The sequence below is a fragment of the Polypterus senegalus genome, chromosome 15 (genome assembly GCF_016835505.1).
Source record: "Polypterus senegalus isolate Bchr_013 chromosome 15, ASM1683550v1, whole genome shotgun sequence".
NCBI lineage: Eukaryota > Metazoa > Chordata > Cladistia > Polypteriformes > Polypteridae > Polypterus > Polypterus senegalus.
In genome coordinates this window covers 106,612,384-106,633,632 of record NC_053168.1, presented here as the reverse complement: position 1 = coordinate 106,633,632, position 21,249 = coordinate 106,612,384, and the positions used below count along the sequence as shown (strand labels likewise).

The window sequence follows — 21,249 nt, the reverse complement described above, 5'->3', positions numbered from 1 at the left end:
ATATATATATATATATATATATATATATATATATATATATATATATACCATATATATATACACACACACACAAAATGCATTATTAAATGATGGTTTTATTATTTAGGGAGAAAAAAATCCAAACCTACATGGCCCTGTGTGAAAAGTAATTGCCCCTTGCTCCACCATAAGAAAGAGACTGGGCAAAACGGCCTGCATGGCAGATTTCCAAGACGCAAACCACTGTTAAGCAAAAAGAACATTAGGGCTCGTCTCAATTTTGCTAAGAAACATCTCAATGATTGCCAAGACTTTTGGGAAAATACCTTGTGGACTGATGAGACAAAAGTTGAACTTTTGGAAGGCAAATGTCCCGCTACATCTGGCGTAAAAGGAACACAGCATTTCAGAAAAGAACATCATACCAACAGTAAAATATGGTGGTGGTAGTGTGATGGTCTGGGGTTGTTTTGCTGCTTCAGGACCTGGAAGGCTTGCTGTGATAGATGGAACCATGAATTCTACTGTCTACCAAAAATCCTGAAGGAGAATGTCCGCCATCTGTTGCCAACTCAAGCTGAAGCGATCTTGGGTGCTGCAACAGGACAATGACCCAAAACACACCAGGAACATCATAATAATACGGTGTTTGACCCCTTTCACCTTCAGAACTGCCTTAATTCTACGTGGCATTGATTCAACAAGGTGCTGAAAGCATTCTTTAGAAATGTTGGCCCATATTGATAGGATAGCATCTTGCAGTTGATGGAGATTTGTGGGATGCACATCCAGGGCGAAGCTCCGTTCCACCACATCCCAAAGATGCTCTATTGGATTGAGATCTGGCGACTGGGGGGCCATTTTAGTACAGTGAACTCATTGTCATGTTCAAGAAACCAATTTGAAATGATTCGAGCTTTATGACATGGTGCATTATCCTGCTGGAAGTAGCCATCAGAGGATGGGTACATGGTGGTCATGAAGGGATGGACATGGTCAGAAACAATGCTCAGGTAGCCCGTGGCATTTAAACAATGCCCAATTGGCACTAAGAGGCCTAAAGTGTGCCAAGAAAACATCCCCCACACCATTACACCACCACCACCACCAGCCTGCACAGTGGTAACAAGGCATGATGGATCCATGTTCTCATTCTGTTTACGCCAAATTCTGACTCTACCATTTGAATGTCTCAACAGAAATCGGTGACTCATCAGACCAGGCAACATTTTTCCAGTCTTCAACTGTCCAATTTTGGTGAGCTTGTGCAAATTGTAGCCTCTTTTTCCTATTTGTAGTGGAGATGATTGGTACCGGTGGGGTCTTCTGCTGTTGTAGCCCATCCGCCTCAAGGTGGTGCATGTTGTGGCTTCACAAATACTTTGCTGCATACCTCGGTTGTAACGGTGATTATTTCAGTCAAAGTTGCTCTTCTATCAGCTTGAATCAGTCGGCCCATTCTCCTCTGACCTCTAGCATCAACAAGGCATTTTAGCCACAGGACTGCCGCATTCTGGATGTTTTTCCTTTTCACGCCATTCTTTGTAAACCCTAGAAATGATTGTGTGTGAAAATCCCAGTAACTGAGCAGATTGTGAAATACACTGACCGGCCCGTCTGGCACCAACAACCATGCCATGCTCAGAATTGCTTAAATCACCTTTCTTTCCCATTCTGACATTCAGTTTGGAGTTCAGGAGATTGTCTTGACCAGGACCACACCCTAAATGCATTGAAGCAACTGCCATGTGATTGGTTGATTAGATAATTGCATTAATGAGAAATTGAACAGGTGTTCCTAATAATCCTTTAGGTGAGTGTATATATATATATATATATATATATATATATATATACATACATAGGTGTGAAAAACTATTTGCCCCTTCCTGATTTCTTATTCTTTTGCATGTTTGTCACACAAAATGTTTCTGATCATCAAACACATTTAACCATTAGTCAAATATAACACAAGTAAACACAAAATGCAGTTTTGAAATGATGGTTTTTATTATTTAGGGAGAAAAAAATCCAAACCTACATGGCCCTGTGTGAAAAGTAATTGCCCCTTGTTAAAAATAACCTAACTGTGGTGTATCACACCTGAGTTCAATTTCAGCCACCCCCAGGCCTGATTACTGCCACACCTGTTTCAATCAAGAAATCACTTAAATAGGAGCTGCCTGACACAGAGAAGTAGACCAAAAGCACCTCAAAAGCTAGACATCATGCCAAGATCCAAAGAAATTCAGGAACAAATGAGAACAGAAGTAATTGAGATCTATCAGTCTGGTAAAGGTTATAAAGCCATTTCTAAAGCTTTGGGACTCCAGCGAACCACAGTGAGAGCCATTATCCACAAATGGCAAAAACATGGAACAGTGGTGAACCTTCCCAGGAGTGGCCAGCCACCAAAATTACCCCAAGACCGCAGAGATAACTCATCCGAGAGGTCACAAAAGACCCCAGGACAACGTCTAAAGAACTGCAGGCCTCACTTGCCTCAATTAAGGTCAGTGTTCACGACTCCACCATAAGAAAGAGACTGGGCAAAAACGGCCTGCATGGCAGATTTCCAAGACGCAAACCACTGTTAAGCAAAAGAACATTAGGGCTCGTCTCAATTTTGCTAAGAAACATCTCAATGATTGCCAAGACTTTTGGGAAAATACCTTGTGGACTGATGAGACAAAAGTTGAACTTTTTGGAAGGCAAATGTCCCGTACATCTGGCGTAAAAGGAACACAGCATTTCAGAAAAAGAACATCATACCAACAGTAAAATATGGTGGTGGTAGTGTGATGGTCTGGGGTTGTTTTGCTGCTTCAGGACCTGGAAGGCTTGCTGTGATAGAAGGAACCATGAATTCTACTGTCTACCAAAAAATCCTGAAGGAGAATGTCCGGCCATCTGTTCGTCCAACTCAAGCTGAAGCGATCTTGGGTGGTGCAACAGGACAATGACCCAAAACACACCAGCAAATCCACCTCTGAATGGCTGAAGAAAAACAAAATGAAGACTTTGGAGTGGCCTAGTCAAAGTCCTGAGCTGAATCCAATTGAGATGCTATGGCATGACCTTAAAAAGGCGGTTCATGCTAGAAAACCCTCAAATAAAGCTGAATTACAACAATTCTGCAAAGATGAGTGGGCCAAAATTCCTCCAGAGCGCTATAAAAGACTCATTGCAAGTTATCGCAAACGCTTGATTGCAGTTATTGCTGCTAAGGGTGGCCCAACCAGTTATTAGGTTCAGGGGGCAATTACTTTTTCACACAGGGCCATGTAGGTTTAGATTTTTTCTCCCTAAATAATAAAACCATCATTTAAAAACTGCATTTTGTGTTTACTTGTGTTATATTTGACTAATGGTTAAATGTGTTTGATGATCAGAAACATTTTGTGTGACAAACATGCAAAAGAATAAGAAATCAGGAAGGGGGCAAATAGTTTTCACACCACTGTGTGTATATATATATATTGTGAAGGATGGCCAGCCATTTATCCCGGCCAATACCCCCAAGCCGCCAGGTGGAGCCCTCCTTGCAGCATGGAGGTCCCCAGAAGACCAGCAGGGCATCATGGACAATGGAGTTTTTATGCAAAGCCCTGCTGGATGCCGTGGGGGCCACAGGAGGGAGCTGCAGGGAGGACCGAGGGCTTCTTCGTGCTCTCTGACCCGGAGGTTCGTCATAGGAAGAGCGATGGACTTCCGGGTTGAAGAAAAGGACTATATACCCTGACCCGGAAGGAATAAGGACTTGTGGACTGTTGGGCAGAAACACCTCCTGGTCAGGGAGTATAAAAGGACTATGGGAACACCCAGACAATGAGCTGAGCTGGGTGGAAGGGTGGCAACGCGTCTGGGAGCTGGAGGATTGTTTATTGATTGTATTGGTGATTTATATGAGTATTGTGGTGGAGAGTGTGCTTTGTGCACTGTAGCGACAAAATATATATATATAAACGCCTCTTCGTTAATCCTATTCAGTTCTGTCAGAAAAGATGTAGTTTTGCTTTCTCCAAAGTGTAATATTTAAATATATGGGGTGGCTACCCCTAAATATTTTTCTGTCTATTTGTGTCTTCTTTACACTCATACTGTACACAGACATAAACACAGATATACACATACATACACACATATAGCTCTCCATTTATTGCACTTTAGTGATGCATACACAGCTGTATATACTTAAACCACATTTAGTGTCCTTACCTCTGAATATTTTCCTCGGTAGTTGCCCAAGCTTCTTTCCATCCTGCGTAATCTTTGAAGCAACTGTTCCTTGTTTAGGCTTTCCATGCTGCCTAAGGAGTCCTCTGCTTCACTCTCAATATCTGAGGGGGGATCATAAGTCGGGGTTCCAGGAGGATCATTGTCCACAAGGCGATTCAAGGATTCCCGTGAGGCTGTGCGCACCAAAGACTCCTTAGAGGGAGAGCGAAAAAGAGACTCCATAGAAGGAACACGAAGCTGAAGCTTTTGGGCAAAGGATTGTGTCTCTGCCTTCTAAACAGTAGGAGGAAAAAAAAAACAAATTCACTTCAGTTTCACATTTTGCACACTGATGCTGATATTAGAACCTGTCCTGACATCACTAATAGAACGTTATGATTTTTTTCCTATTACAAAATGTGCAAAACATGAGTATGCATAAACTTGAGATAAACTTATAGTCATTAGTCCAGTCAACCAGGCAATGTTATGAAGGACAGAAATCTCATATGGATGCTGACACAAATGTTACAAAAGTGAAATTTGGAAGGATTGTGCATCTAGGTCAGTAGGTATATGCTAAGAAAGGACATTTTAATACATCCATATTTAGGGGTAACCATTAATTCATTAAAACTAAATGTCCCAAAATCTCAATTTGATTGAAATTTGGTGATGTTATAGAAAAAGAAATTAGACAATACATGTTTTACTTAGTTAATTTTTTATTTATCAATATTGTGCTAACTTGTATCCTCTGCACAGCACTTTATGCAACAAAAAACGCAACAGAAGCAATTGACAGCAGCACTTTCCAATAAGGTGGATATATGAATGAAGAGGCATTGACCTGGACAAGTAAATCCAGATGTAATTTCATTTACTGTGCACAGGAAGATGTGAAATGGAAAAGACAAAGTTCAGCATAGCTCAATGTTTAGCCAGAGCTATAAAGTTTGGGTACTGGTGCCAGACACTGTGGCTGTGAATTCAAGTGTTGCTTTGCCAGAAGCAAAAAGACAGGGAGAAAAAAGCAGTAGTGGAAATTGTATCTTTCGATCCAAGGCAACAACGACAGATGGCACAAATTTCACACCCACCACTTGCATGTCCTCTTACCCTAGCCATAAACCTCCTCTTAGGCCTTCCTTTTATCCTTGTCTGGCAATTCCATCCCCACCTTTCCTCTCCCAATATACCCAGCATCTCTTCTCTGCACATAGCGAGAGAATCGACATTGTGTCGATTTGGACATGTCTCCAAACCATGCAACATGAGCTGACCCTCTAATATACTCAGTTCTAATCCTGTCCATCCTTGTCACACACAATGCAAATCTCAGCAACTGTGCCACCTAAAGCTCCGTCTCTTGTGTTTTCATCAGTGCCAAACCATATAATATAGCAGATCTCACTTCCATCTTATACACCTTTCCTTTCACTCTTGCTGGTACCCGTCTGTCACAAATCACTTCCTGGATAACTGTCTTCATATTATCCAACCTTCTCTCTCTCATTCATCAATCTCTACAAGTACTCATTCCATCTGCTCAACACACTCTCCTCACTTTTGAATATGTTTCCATTATTATCCATTATCACCATAACCTACTTCTCAGCTTTTCCAGATATGTCCCCCTTACTAGCCAATCAGTACAAGTTGCAACCCCCTAGTGTCCAACTTTTCATACAACTCATGATATGCGTTTGCCACCTCTCTTTTCCTATTATGCCTTATCTCCTTGTTGTACTTCTATCTACTGACTTCATCTTTCAACCAGCCACGGGGGATACAAAAACCAGTATGTTTCTTTGTGCTGGTTCCAAGCCCAGATAAGTGGGGAGAGTTACGTCAGGAAGGGCACCCAGTGTAAAATTTTGCCAGATCAATATGCTTATATACTTAAATTTCACATTATTCACAATGATCACCTGCTTCATTTCAACAGTACAGAATTTCCTATAAAGCTGTTTTGTAATTTTGTCAACCAAAACCAAGTCACTAGAAAAAACAGAAACTGATCTAATGCAGGAATGTTTTACTCATATTTAACTGTGCATAGCATGTTCAACAGTAAGCAAACTCCAGTGACATAATACTATGAATCCTTATTATTTGTCTGATGCCCTTATCCAAGGTGACTTACAATATCTGAGATTAAATTGGTTACATTTCTTTTGTTTTTCCAATTGGAAGCGATATGGTAATGGTCACACAGTGTCAGTAGCAGGATTTGAACCCACAACCTCTATGTTTGAAGCCCTAGGTCCAAAGTTTTAACCATTACATCAAAGGAATAAAAACAGGAATAAAACCAGACAAATAAAACTGTGGCTTCTCTCTCTCAAGCCCCAATTCCTTTCTATGTCTTATTAACACTCACTGAGTGGACAAGATGAGTGAGTGAAGCTCTGCATTGTGTATTTTACAGAGCTTTGGAAATTTATCCAGCTTGCCGGCCCATATTGCATCAAGCTGGGGTATCTGGAGCACTGCTTATAAACTCACCTGCACTGGGCTCATTTCACTTCCATTAATGCTGCTGTCGAGCACTGGATGTGGAGAGTCTGGTTTCATAACATTCTATAAAGAAAAAACAGAAAAAGTATACTCATTAGGAAGCACAACCTCAGTGACTGACTCTAAAACTCAACAGTACAGTGCAGCCCACAACCATTTATACTGTTAACAGCTTATTCAAGCACATTAGTACTGCTTTGCACTGCACATCGCTGGCAGAAAATACCTTCATGCAACTTGGTATTAGGAAGGGATGGGTTAAAACTAATAAAACTATTCAACTAAGCAGCCATCAGTGGTAAAAGGGGGAAATTAAACAAATTAGTAGAAAGGCTTCTCAAGACTTCTAATATGACATCACTTGAAATTAGTTACTTTTAAAGTGAATCAGTCAGCATACAAATGAACAGTTATTGTTTAAATGAGTCTAACACTGCCAACAGCTCAATTCCCGTTCAATACTTTTAAATTAATATTTTTACTTTTTAGGTTTTACTTTTAGTTCTCAATGTATGATTGCATTGAGAAAAAGCTTTTTGTTTTAACAAGAAACTTTGGTGATGCTAACAAATTTTCATGAGACAAATTTTTTTTCCATATATAGAATAACGAGGCTCTTTTAAGGTAATTTCAATGAACTGCCTATATGCACTGTATCTCCACCAACTAATGCAGCAAGTTCATTCATTTCCTGAAAGGGTGAAGGGGTACAACAGACGCACTCAATGCTTCCCAGGATCCCATTTAACAATATTAACCTTAAATAATTAAATATTAATTTTGAATTTTGCATATTTTGAGTTGATTTTGATGATGGGCAATGCCTAAATTTAACACTAAGGGAATTTTAGTGTCTGTGTGGAGAAATCGAGGGTGGGGGAGTTAAAACCCCACATTTTAAAATGTACTTTGAAATTTGTGTTTCAGGCATTTTTAACTTCCTGACTTATTCTTTCTGATGTTTACAACTGTTTATAAAATTTTGAGTAGATATAGTTATTGTTCAGTCTTGAAAATAATTTGTTATTTCTGCTCTTTTAACATGATTTTTTTTTTTTGCAAGTACAGATTTCCACTTATATTAAGCCAAAAAAACACACTTGCCATTAAAAATTGCATCAGAGTAATACAAAACAATCTACAGAAGGTAAAATGATATTTTTTACTTTATCCATATCAGACTTTTTCCTGTCAGATTATAATTGTATGTAGTTTTAAGACAGTTGAGTAATCATAAGTGCACATGTAGTTAATTTAAGAAATTTGAGATGTTTAGTTGAAATATAGTTAACATATTCATAGCTTAGGTGGCATAGTAGTGCATAATGACTACCATTGCCACTTTAGGGATCTAGCACACTACATAACAATCCAGCACCAGATTGTCTGCAAGGAGTTTTCTATGTGCCTACCTCTGTGCCGTTCTTCTGGGTATTCCTATTATCCTCCTACATTCTCAAAGCCATGCAGGTTTAGTTAAATCGTCCCTGTGCAAGTGAGAGTATGTGTGCGAGTGGACCCTGTGATAAACTGGTACCCTGTCCTTGCCTGCTCTGTGCCCAGTGCTGCCAGGATAGGCTCTTACTCCCTGCTCCTCTGAATTAGAGTAAGTGAGTTTGAGAATGACTAGGACTATTATTAGTTTGCCAGTGAACATAACACATTTTCTTTGAGATTACCATTAGCTGTTGCCAAAGCCACTTCTGAAAGGCCATAGCAGAACATAAAGGTGAACTGTATTATCATAAGCAAAGGCGTCCTACAAAGCCCTTATTTATCTGCTGAAATGTCCTTCTTTTCAGAGTTAAGTGGGTATCTTAGCCATGAGTACATCTATCAATGATTTTCTTGAAAGTTATTCTTGAGGATTCTTTCCTATTTGTTTGTATGTGTCACTGAATTTACTTTTCAGATTCAGGTTAAAAGGCAATCAGCCACTACAAACATTTCAAAGAAATGATGATTACATGACTAAATTAAACCACAAATTGGCAGCGGTCGGCTCATCACATAAAAAGGAGCAAAACTGAATATGAATTCACTAAAAACATCCATGTCAATTTCTGGAACTATTGTTTTGATTTTAGAACAAGAATATACTTCAGCCTGATTTTAGCATTCAATGTTACTAAGTTTGGTCAAATTTATTCTGAAGCTTAGTTTAAACAAAGGCAATCATGCACTATGTCATTGTCTTCCGTTCCACTAAACAGCTGAATTCTATAGCTCTATGCTCAAGAAAAAAGCAACTCCAACAGCTAGTGAACAATATTAAACATGCATGTGAGCTAAACAAAACGTACACAATATATTAATTTGTACAGTAAGTAACAAATTAAGCACACTGATAAAATAGTTATCTTAAAAAATAAGTTGAATATTCCTGCTACAACCAAAATAAATGTGTGTGAGAAATTTGTACATTAAAAGTTACAACTTGCTGGAACAGAAGTTAAAAGCCTTAATGGGTGAATTTTGATCTGTCTCACTTACAATTTCTAGCAGAATCATTACTTTTTAAATGGCAGCTGATTTCATTAGCATTTGTTACCTTACAATTTTCACAGTCTGAAAGTAAAAATGACAAATTCACCCATGTACAAATTAACATAACATTTTCAAACCCTCTTTATCCAGTGCAAAGTCACTGGGAGACACCACTTATTTCTGCAGCACTGATGCCTAGAGAGGGCGGTAATCCTTCACAGCGCTCATTTACATATAATCACAGAGATTTGAATTACCAAATGATCTACCCTGCACATCGTTGGGGGATGTGGGAAGAAAGCCCCCACAGTTATTGACAACGACCAGGCACAGGATTTAAAGCCAGAATCTATTAGGCGTGTTGGCCACAGTTTTTAAAAATTTTGCCTAATGTAAACTAACTTGCATCCCTGAAAAATTATAATCAACCACTCAAGTCTTTTTGTATTTTATATATGTATATGCTCAACATTTCCTTTACAATGTATTAGCCGTTCCTAATTTTTCCCCTACTCAAAGCAAAGATGGGTAACATGATCTAAAAATTTCTGAGAAAAGCAATATAGATCAAATTGTGTACAGTGAGGCACAATATAGAGTGACAAGAATCAGTCTTAGGGAATGACAAAGACTGCAGGTATTCATAACAAGCAGTCAGACAATGGCAAACTGTTCAGTCTTAGGGAACCATAAAGACTGCAGGCATTCATAATCAGCAGTCAGACAATGAGAAATTGTTCCGTTCATTCCATTTACTTAAATTAACTCTTTCCTAAAGGGGATATTTTTTCAAATAGTTGTGTAAATAAATGTGTAAATTTCAAAGGCTGTGCCCTGTTGTCAAAAACAGTTCAAATTTTTCTCTTAGTGCTAAAATGCATCTAGCCCTCAGTATCTACCATCTCAAAGCTATTGCTTGTATTAATATGTGGAGCAAAAAATGAAACGAATAAAAAAAACAAAAAAAAAAACAAAAAAAAAAAAACGTTGTTGAGTAAAAAATCCTGTTATGGAATCACAAGTGGACATACCCATTAAAATCTATTTTGTTAAAACATTAGTTATCCCTAGGTAATTAAGAATATTGCAATAAATGTATTTAATTAATATTTGAATTAAGTACAAAATCTTAATAGAAAGAAAAATACAATCTATGCCATACTCCATCTGACAGAAATCACAGAATAAACTGCCCCCCATCAGAAAGAGATCATCATTAAAAAAATTGCTATTATGGAATTGCTCACTAAGGTGCAAAATGTTTCTAGTTTGGATGCTTGCTGGTTTAAACTACAAAAAAATCAATCACTGGATGAATGTTAGGACTTATTTTGTGTAGGTTTAGGAGCATCCCAAAAGTTTTAAAATGTGGGTTGGATCCAGGGCAAAAACAATATAATATTATAAGAACAACATACCATTGTTTTCCGTAATGCATGCTTTCGCTTTTCGATTTAAGAATATCATGTGTTGCAGCAAAGTGCTTGTATATGACAACCACAAAAAAAAAAAAATCGCACCCATTATCTGAAGTGGGGTTTTAATTTATTTAATATATTTTAATTGTGTTTAATAAAGTTCTTATTCTAAGTATAAAAAAAAAATCTTTACCTGGTCTTTTTAGAACTTTACCACAATTTCTCACAATTAATTTGTAAAAGCTCTAGAACTTAAACCACACATTTTTTCCCACCATAATAGTTAAAAGTAATTAGAAGTCTATTAAATCAAGCAAAATCATCACTGTTACAGCAAAAGAAAGTCCAGAATTCCCTACTCGCATACTAGAAGATGATGTTACTCAAACTACTTTTGGAGTTACTTTTTTGCTTTTCAGATAGCTATACGAATAAAAAAAAAAATCACAAGTCTGGTGGAAGCTCAGAGATGTACAAATATTAATGGTAATATATGTGCATTTCTTTGCTATCAGAGTAAAAGTCGTATAGTGTTCTTTTATAGCTGGTGTCTTATGTTGTTACCTCTGTCCCTCTCTTTCAAGTGTAGCTAAACTAACAATATATTATACGGACATCAACCCTACTGCAGAGTGTTACTTTGTAGTTAACTGAATATCTGTACTAAATTCAGTTTAGTACAAATGCTTGATATAACCAGGTTTTCAAAATATAATTGCAAAGCTGGTGGTAGGGTTACATTTTCTCATTGCTTTGGTACTTAATGAACTATCAAGATATATTTATTTTAAAAATTAGTAAATGTAAAAACAAAAACAAATAACAGCCCAAAAACCTGGTAGGGGTAATCTAACTTGGTGCATAAACTTCCCTCGCATTCATAGAAGTGATCCGCTCTAGTAATTTAACTCTGCTGTTAAAAATGAATAAGGAAACTTTTGGCTGGACAAGAATTCTGGAAAAAACACCTCATGCTTGTATTAACAAAGCATATTCAAACAATTCATGCGGGCTAATTCATGTATTCATAAAGTCCTGCTGAATTAAACTGTTTCCAATACAATTACAAATCTGTCACTGGAATACAATCAAATTCCATTCATGTGGATACTAGTAAACAAATTCTTTATGCAATTCAGAACCTGCACTGTAAACAACCACTAATGGAGATATCTGCTAAAATGCATAATGCTTTATCACCTATATAACAGAAAACCTTCAAAACTTAAAATGACAGTAAAGCAATTTTACTGAACTTTAAGTCAGAAAATACAAATAATTTATTCTGAAACTTTCTGAATTCTGAAACTCACATTTACCATACTACATTTTTTTGATATTTGAGTTACATACCACCTCAAAAAGACTGAAAAGGTATAATGACAGCATGAAAAGCCACCACTAACTGATAACTGATCTCTCAGTAGAGACATGTGGTCTCTGCTGAGGGATCACTCCAAGTATCACAGCCTCTTCCCAGAAGCTATACTCCCATGAGATGACAGAAGTGGGGAGGGTACCTTGGACACTCAGATTTACAAGCAGCCTTTTCAACTGCTAAGCTGAACAGCCAGCAAACTCTTTACTTATAACAGAAATTGAGTGTTTGCATGGGCTGCTAGTCAGATTTGATGACACATGTGTAAAAGCAAAAAATGACTCAAAATGGTGACAATGATCATACTGCACAGCACTATTTGTTGCCATTAGAGACAGCTGTGATGTATTCATCTATGGGAAAAACAGTGTGATCGAATGTGGAAAAAATGTAGTAAATTAAAAACAGAGGTTGCTAGATGAAAATTAATTCAGTTGAAAAGAAAAATTTGGGGATTTTAGGGACTTATTTTTATCTGCAGAATTGCTGTAAGTCAAAGTTATCATACTCCAAGACCAACCTGGACTTACTTGAAACTCAATAGTGAAGCTTTTGTGCTTTGCTATTCTGTGAACTAGTCTTCCTCAGTTTAATGACTACTCATTTATATTTCTATTTATACTTGCCTTTCTAACAAGTAAGTGATACAAGCAGGATTAAAAAAAAAAAAGAAAGAAAAAAATTGGAGAAACAAACACCACAGGGAGGTGAAAAATGCTCAAAAAAGTCAAAAAAAGAAAAACTTACACACAAGCATATACCAAGGAAACTAGGGGGAGAATCCTGAAACCAGAGAGGAAAAGCACAAAAGCTGGAATTCGGGGTTTAGTGCAGGGTTAGACAGTCAAGATGCCTTTGTGAAACAGAAACAAGCAAAACAACCTCCTGTTTTTTGAACTGGTTTCTACTACAAGGGCACTCCTTCCCCTGCAAAGGCATCGGTGCAAGGGGTTGGAGACAACTCACCACACTGTCAATTGGATCTGCTTTAGGTCGTTGGGTATGGTCCAGAGCAAAGATAGTATATTCAGAGAGAAAAGAAGGCTCTGCTATCATCCCAGCTAGCAGCTGTCTCAGTCAGTGCATTAAGCAGGATGGAGAAAGGAAAACAAAGAGTAATGAGGAAAAAAAAAACTGGGCAGAACAATATGGTCTCAGTGCCAACCAAAGAACACAATTTAAAAGTCTAAAAGGTTTAAAAAATGTATTTATAGAAAATGCCATCCACAGGGATTTTCAGAATGTTTCTATCAGAAGCCAAACACAAAGTGAGTGAAAATGAAATATGACGAAACCTCCCCATTTATTTTGCATAGCACCTATTACAAAAAAAAAAATCATCTCAAGGATCTTTCACAAAACACATAAGAAAACAATTCATTTTGGGTTTAAAAAAAAAAAAAGTGACCGAAAAGAAGTACTAAAAAGATGGGGGATGAACTGAGAATGCCTGAGAACATCTGCACAAATATTAACTACACAGCAAAATGTACTGTACATATATTATGCATGGCCGATATAGACTGTTAGAGGGACAGTAAAACAAAAGATCATAGTCTCAATCCCCAACACTCTTGTGTAATTGTGAGCAGGTTACTATAACAGCTAGAGTATTAGAAATATGGAAATAAGATCTTGAAGAAAAAACAAATTAACTGAAATTAAATCATCAAGTCAAATTAAACCCAAATGAAAAAAATGCTTTGACTATTATGAATTTCAAACATTATATTTTTCAGTTAGCACTGGTGGGAAACATCTAACAAAATAACATATGTTAGATTGTATACTATTAAATACTACTGTAAGTAAACACTTTAGTAGTCACTGGGCTGGGTTTTCATCATTACAAAGTTAGTAAAACAAATAAGTAATACAGAATACTAAAATTTAATTTAGATGTGCACATTGTGTTTCAAAAGAATACCTACCTACTGACTCTGTAGACCTACTCCTTGAACTAAATGACCACATGCTGAAAACACTGAAAGAACTAGAAGAATGGTTCTGGGTAATTTGTGATATAAGTAATAATAATGTATTGTTAAGGATATTTTAACATAATTAGTTCTTCTTTTATAATGGACATTCCCAAAGTACTACAAAATGAGACATTGGAGAGCTGGCTTTAAAAAAAAATAATAATAAAAAAATCAAAAACCAAACATTTGACAGCACAAGAAGGGTCTAACATACTTTATATCAAGAAGTATAAAAAATACAAACAAAAAACATTAACTATGACACATAACATTATTTTGTAACAATGGAAAGAGCATCAATTCCTTCACAGTTCGGCTAATATAATAAAATATGCAAAATATTTGCAAAGAGATATAAAATGGCTTCCAACAGATATGGTAAGTAACATGCATTTCAAAGATGGTACTTCTTAAAGATAGCGACATTTCACATCTGGAATCCTTATTAAAGTTTTTGTTTATTTACATAGCATTCTCAAATCCACTTCATCAAATTCTGAAGCATCCGAGGGAGTGTCTGTTATCATCGATCCATGCCTTGTTAATGAATAATGAAAGTGGGTTTCCTTGATTTGATTAAAATGGAAGTCTCTATGCCTTGGCTAACTACAGACATGTGGGGCGAGAGAGAGAGAAAAAAAAGAGACACACTCCACTACATAAAAACAATTAAAAAAGGTCTTTTTTGGGTTTGCAGGCAAGGTTGGAGATGTCTAACTGGACAGGATTGGATTTAAGCCAGTCTTCAAGTTGTTATGCAGAGAAAGGTTCTCACTCAGTACATGCGGTGACTCTAAATGTGTTGTTGTCCTCCAGTGACTCACAAGGGTCAAGTTTGTGCCTGCCTCCCATGCCCTACCAGTCACATTGCTTTGGTGAATGGTGTAAACACTAGCATACAGTAGTGTGAAAAACTATTTGCCCCCTTCCTGATTTCTTATTCTTTTGCATGTTTGTCACACAAAATGTTTCTGATCATCAAACACATTTAAACATTAGTCAAATATAACACAAGTAAACACAAAATGCAGTTTTTAAATGATGGTTTTTATTATTTAGGAGAAAAAATCCAAACCTACATGGCCCTGTGTGAAAAAGTAATTGCCCCCTGAACCTAATAACTGGTTGGGCCACCCTTCGCAGCAATAACTGCAATCAAGCGCTTATATAACTTGCAATGAGTCTTTACAGCTCTGGAGGAATTTTGGCCCACTCATCTTTGCAGAATTGTTGTAATTCAGCTTTATTTGAGGGTTTTCTAGCATGAACCGCCTTTTTAAGGTCATGCCATAGCATCTCAATTGGATTCAGGTCAGGACTTTGACTAGGCCACTCCAAAGTCTCCATTTTGTTTTTCTTCAGCCATTCAGAGGTGGATTTGCTGGTGTGTTTTGGGTCATTGTCCTGTTGCAGCACCCAAGATCGCTTCAGCTTGAGTTGACGAACAGATGGCCGGACATTCTCCTTCAGGATTTTTTGGTAGACAGTAGAATTCATGGTTCCATCTATCACAGCAAGCTTTCCAGGTCCTGAAGCATCAAAACAACCCCAGACCATCACACTACCACCACCATATTTTACTGTTGGTATGATGTTCTTTTTCTGAAATGCTGTGTTCCTTTTACGCCAGATGTAACGGGACATTTGCCTTCCAAAAGTTCAACTTTTGTCTCATCAGTCCACAAGGTATTTTCCCAAAAGTCTTGGCAATCATTGAGATGTTTCTTAGCAAAATTGAGACGAGCCCTAATGTTCTTTTGCTTAACAGTGGTTTGCGTCTTGGAAATCTGCCATGCAGGCCGTTTTTGCCCAGTCTCTTTCTTATGGTGGAGTCGTGAACACTGACTTTAATTGAGGCAAGTGAGGCCTGTAGTTCTTTAGACGTTGTCCTGGGGTCTTTTGTGACCTCTCGCATGAGTCGTCTTTGTGCTCTTGGGGTAATTTTGGTCGGCCGGCCACTCCTGTGAAGGTTCACCACTGTTCCATGTTTTTGCCATTTGTGGATAATGGCTCTCATTGTGGTTCGCTGGAGTCCCAAAGCTTTAGAAATGGCTTTATAACCTTTACCAGACTGATAGATCTCAATTACTTCTCTTCTCATTTGTTCCTGAATTTCTTTGGATCTTGGCATGATGTCTAGCTTTTGAGGTGCTTTTGGTCTACTTCTCTGTGTCAGGCAGCACCTATTTAAGTGATTTCTTGATTGAAACAGGTGTGGCAGTAATCAGGCCTGGGGGTGGCTACGGAAATTGAACTCAGGTGTGATACACCACAGTTAGGTTATTTTTGAACAAGGGGGCAATTACTTTTTCACACAGGGCCATGTAGGTTTGGATTTTTCTCCCTAAATAATAAAAACCATCATTTAAAAACTGCATTTTGTGTTTACTTGTGTTATATTTGACTAATGGTTACATGTGTTTGATGATCAGAAACATTTTGTGTGACAAACATGCAAAAGAATAAGAAATCAGGAAGGGGGCAAATAGTTTTTCACACCACTGTATAACTGTGCGCATATCCTAGTAAATAATGTAATAGGTTATAAAACATTAAAATTACTGTTGACACCACTTAAAATTTAAACTTTAAGGCCTTTAAAAAAGGTCAGCCAACAGTAATAAAATTGTCATATTGTTTGGATATGGTAGACCAACACAAACATCATGCATTATATAAAAAGAGCTGTTTCTCAAAAAAAATTTATTTGCATTATTGTTCATGCAATTTAAAATACACACTGCTTGAAGTTTCAAGAATTTCACTGGGGAGTTGTAACTGTAGGGCCAATACCACAAAAATTAGGCATTACTCTAAACAACTGCCTGGATGTTCATGAGATGTTACATGTACATTAACAGTTAACCCAGCTTTACATACAGTTTAAAGTGTTCAATCATGAATAGGAGTTCAATAGAGGGAACTACACAAAAAACAGAAGCTTTGTCTGGCTCATGTGCCGTATCAGTGACTCAATTATTCAATAAGCCATCTGGTTTGTTAATGTGAGACTAAACATTCTTTTTTGATATCACAGAAGACTAGGGAATTTAAAGAAGTAGCGCTCATGATTCTAACCAAGCAAAGAGTTACTGCAATTTTGGAATCTTATCAGAAAAAAAAAGAACAAATTTTCAACTCACAGGAGCACAGAAATTGATAGCTGTCAGATGAAAGGGTCAACACAGAAAAAGAAATAAAAAAAGCACAAACTGATTGCTTTCTTACCTTAACTCATTATACAAATACACCCAGGAAACATTGGGAATGTCAATTATTTAACCATAAACAGCCAGCGATGCTAAACAAGTGATCACTAGGTGTGTACACACATACACAACAACACTGACATGCATAATACTGTAACTACAGATGATGGCAAAAGTTTTAGAACTCGTGGTCAAATTGAGTGGTTAACAGAATACCTAAGTGAAAAAAAAGTTGACACAATATCTGCAAGGTTCAAGCATAAGCATAACGTTTCTACATACTTTAATGCACTATTACAGTGGCATGCAAAAGTTTGGGAATCCTTGCTTAAAATGTCTGCTATTGTGAACAGTTAAGAGAGCGGAAGAAGAACTGATCACCTAACAACATAAAGGATCACCAGACACAAGTTTGAACTCCTCAAGATATTTGAGGCCTCCCATAACTTTTAACAAGACCTTAATTAGCACATTAGGGCTATGGCTTGTTCACAATCATCGTTACAAAACCCCAGGTGATGCAAATTGCAAAGCTGTATAAATTCTCTTGACTCCTCAAACTTTGTCCCAACAATCAACAGCCATGGGCTCTTTGCCTAGCACTCTAAAAAATAAAATAATTGAAGCTAACAAAGCAGGAGAAGGCTTCATGAAGACAGCAACAAGTTTTCTGGCTTCCTCAGATTGTAATGTTATGAAATTTACATTCAGGTTCTTCAGCTGTTGCGTCTTTGTCAATGTCGGATGTCGCATGTTCAGCTTTGCGCAATATCTTCCAGGTGATCGCCGAGTATTCTTATTTTGTTCCAAGTTTTGCTGAACTTTTCCTGTATATTTTCATCAATACTTGCTAGAATTTTTACATCCTGAAGCAGCTTATCTATTCTGCTCTCCATTCCAATGTCAACTCTATTTGCTCTCTTGTGTACATCATTTATTCCAACCCAACCCCGTCTGACTGCAAAAGACCTTCAGGAACATTTAGCAGACTCTGGAGTGGTGGTGCACTGTTCTACTGAGCAGCGACACCTGAAGAAATAATGATTTTCACGGTAGAGTCAGTATAAGAAAATTTTTCCTGCATCCTAGCTACAAAATTCAGGATGAAGTCAAAATATAATATTTTGGCAACAATGTGCAAATGTATGTTTGGAGACAAATGGTGCAGAATTCCAGGAAAATAACACCACTCCAACTATTAAGCATGAGGGAGGATTGATCATGCTTTGGGCTTGTGTTGCAGCCAGTGGCACAGGAAACATGACATTGGTAGAGGGGAGAATGGAATCAAATAAATATCAGCAAAGTCTAAAAGCACACATCACACCGTCTGTAAAAAAAAAAGGAAGTTAAAAAAAGGATGGGACTTAACACGATAATGATCCAAATCACCACTAAAATGTACAATGGAATACCTCAAGATGCACAAGCTGAAGGCTTTGCAAAGGCCCTCACATTTCTCCAACCTAAGCATCATTGAATATCTGTGAATAGATCTCAAAAGAGCAGTGCATGCAAGGCTGCTCAAGAATCTTGCACAAATATAAGCCTTTTGCAAGGACAAATGGGCAACAATACCCAAAGTAAGAACTGAAAGACTCTTAGCTGGCTAAATAAAGCATTTACAAGCTGTGATACTTGACAAAAGCAGTGTTACTAAGTACTGACCATGTCGGGTGTCCTAACTCTTGTTTCTGGTTTCATTGTTTTAATATTTTATACCTGAAAATTATGTAAATTAAAATGTAATCATGCTTAAAATATTAAAGAAACAGGTCACCCTTTAACTTTGCGCCTTTTTGTGACTATTCACAGAAAGTGTACCCAAACCTTGGCATGCCACTGTTTCATATACAGTATTTTTTAAATGACAGACTATATAAAATAGTTAATGTAGTTATTCAGCTTTTATTATTGATTCATTTACAGTATTTTTTAGACCACACTTTATGATCAACGTTTTAAGTGTTAAAGGATAAGTTAGGTATTTTTGAAGTCAGATATTTTTCATAATCATGGTATACATGAACATGTCACAGAATATTGTTTTTAAGTGAAGCATTTTCTTTACATTAAAAAAAAAAAAACTTCCAGAAACAGATTTTTTTCCCCATCATGAATGTAAGCCATTTTATTTTCTTCAGAAAACGTACTGTTTGTTAAGGATGTCAAAATTTATTTTTTAGTACTGAGTAGTGTGGGTAACATACCAAATGAACATTCTACAAATTATAGTTATAAAACATATATACCATTCAAAGCAATTAATTGCATGTACTTGTAATTCACATGTTGCATTTGTGACTCTGTTTTTTCTACCTGTTGCTACAGGCTACAGTCTGGCCTGTGCTTCTTGTTCCCATTGGGAGCTGTAAGATGATTAAACAATAATGTGTTGATAACTTATAATAGGAATCAAACAAAATCGTCTGCATACCTGTGTTTTCTCTACATGCAACAGTTCAAAAGTCCCACCCTCTTGAAACAATTTATGTGAAATAAATCAACTGACCTTCAAGACTGCAAAAAGGTGTTTTTTTAAATCTGACATCGAAGAGGGCTCCTAGGGATCAATTACTGAATAGTTTTCCCAAACAACAGTCATAGGAATTTGTGCAGTGTGTTACCACTCTTACTCATACTTGGTAACGTGTCAGCAGCACTCTCACTGTCCCTTTTTTCTGACAGCTCATCTGATAGTACTGTTGATGATTTGGAGTGAGCCCTATACAAACACATACACACAAGTACACATACACAAACCTACTGTACATATACACCCTGCAGTCCCCTCCACAATTTTTGACACCCATGGTACAGATGAGAAAAAAAAAAGTTACTTAAAAATCTACTTTTGGTGAATTACCTTAATCGCAAACTAAAAAAAAGACAAATATACAAACTTTAACTGAAGTAATCTTACTCTGAAAAAAAGTCCTTATCAAGAAATAATTATGTTTAACAAAACCATATGTGCCATGATCATTGACACAAGTAGAAATTCTTATGAATAAACTGTAAAATGTAATTTTTATTCTGTTACAGGATTAATTTCTTTCATTTTTTTCTGTAAGAAATTAATGTAATGCAACTTCAGGGCTCAACAAGTAGCAATTCTACTTCAGGACAGACATTGGCACTGTCACTTAATACGTCTTCTCTTCCTCCCTCTGCAGAACGGAATATTGAGGGATGAATACCATTGACATCACATCCGCCTATCAACCTCCTGAACCTACCTTTCCACCTGCCCTGCCTGATAACCAGCTCCACTGCCATCTTGGATCAGTCAAGTGAAGACTCGTCTGAAAAAAGATGTCTCTACAGTTACTGTTTGTTCAATTTTGTTCAGCCATTTTCTAATTATTCAGGGATCACTTTTGGATGTCCTAACCCCTCATGATCTGAGGTTTTTTTTTTGATTAAGCAGCATGAAGGGTATGGGAAAACTTTAATCTTTATGGTCTTTGCTACCATCTAGAATATAAAACAACAAATACAGTCTAAGCAACTTTTCTTAACGTTTGGCCTCTACTTTAATGCCAACTTTTGTGGACACCTCTCCTCTAACCTTTACATCATTTTTTGCATGTAACTCAATGGCATCTATGGAGCACCAAGCAAAACAAAAGCCTTAAACAGAATATGTCTGCTTTCAAGCCAAGCAAGCTCATGTGTATTGATTGATTCACACCTTGAGACTGCACACATTTTAAAAAGAAATATCCATGTAAATTTTAGAAAAAAAAATATTGTTAGCTTCTGCCACTTTAAGTCTAGCTGTGCTCTTCATCTCATGTCGTGTCTTGTTTTGACTGCTTTCAGTGTCATAAACATGCATCAGAAATACATAAGGCAAGTCTCGTCCATTGCAAGAGATGGATGTCTAAGACAGATCTCCGATGGTAGCACTGTTATTTAGCCTTTTTTATTATACAATATTCAACTTGCCCTCTCTGTTTGTCTGGGTCAAATTTTAAAATCATTTTTTTTACCCACTTTTACCAAACCAACTGTATTTGCATCTATTCCTAATATGAAAACTCAGAAAATTATAA

The 21,249-nt window shown here is 37.1% G+C and overlaps 1 protein-coding gene across 4 annotated transcripts in view; it reads right to left on the bottom strand.

The window, feature by feature from the left end:
- golga4 (golgin A4) overlaps nucleotides 1-21,249 on the bottom strand; it is a 225,531-nt gene that overhangs the window by 169,548 nt on the left and 34,734 nt on the right. For 3 of the 4 annotated variants that reach the window (XM_039736487.1, XM_039736488.1, XM_039736489.1), the window contains exons 3-5: nucleotides 12,967-13,068; nucleotides 6,706-6,780; nucleotides 4,198-4,491 (exon numbers count right to left, since the gene is read on the bottom strand). In XM_039736487.1, coding sequence (XP_039592421.1) covers nucleotides 4,198-4,491; nucleotides 6,706-6,780; nucleotides 12,967-13,068 — 471 coding nt within the window. The remainder of the gene's footprint in view (nucleotides 1-4,197; nucleotides 4,492-6,705; nucleotides 6,781-12,966; nucleotides 13,069-21,249) is intronic. The other variant, XM_039736490.1, reaches the window with a different exon arrangement.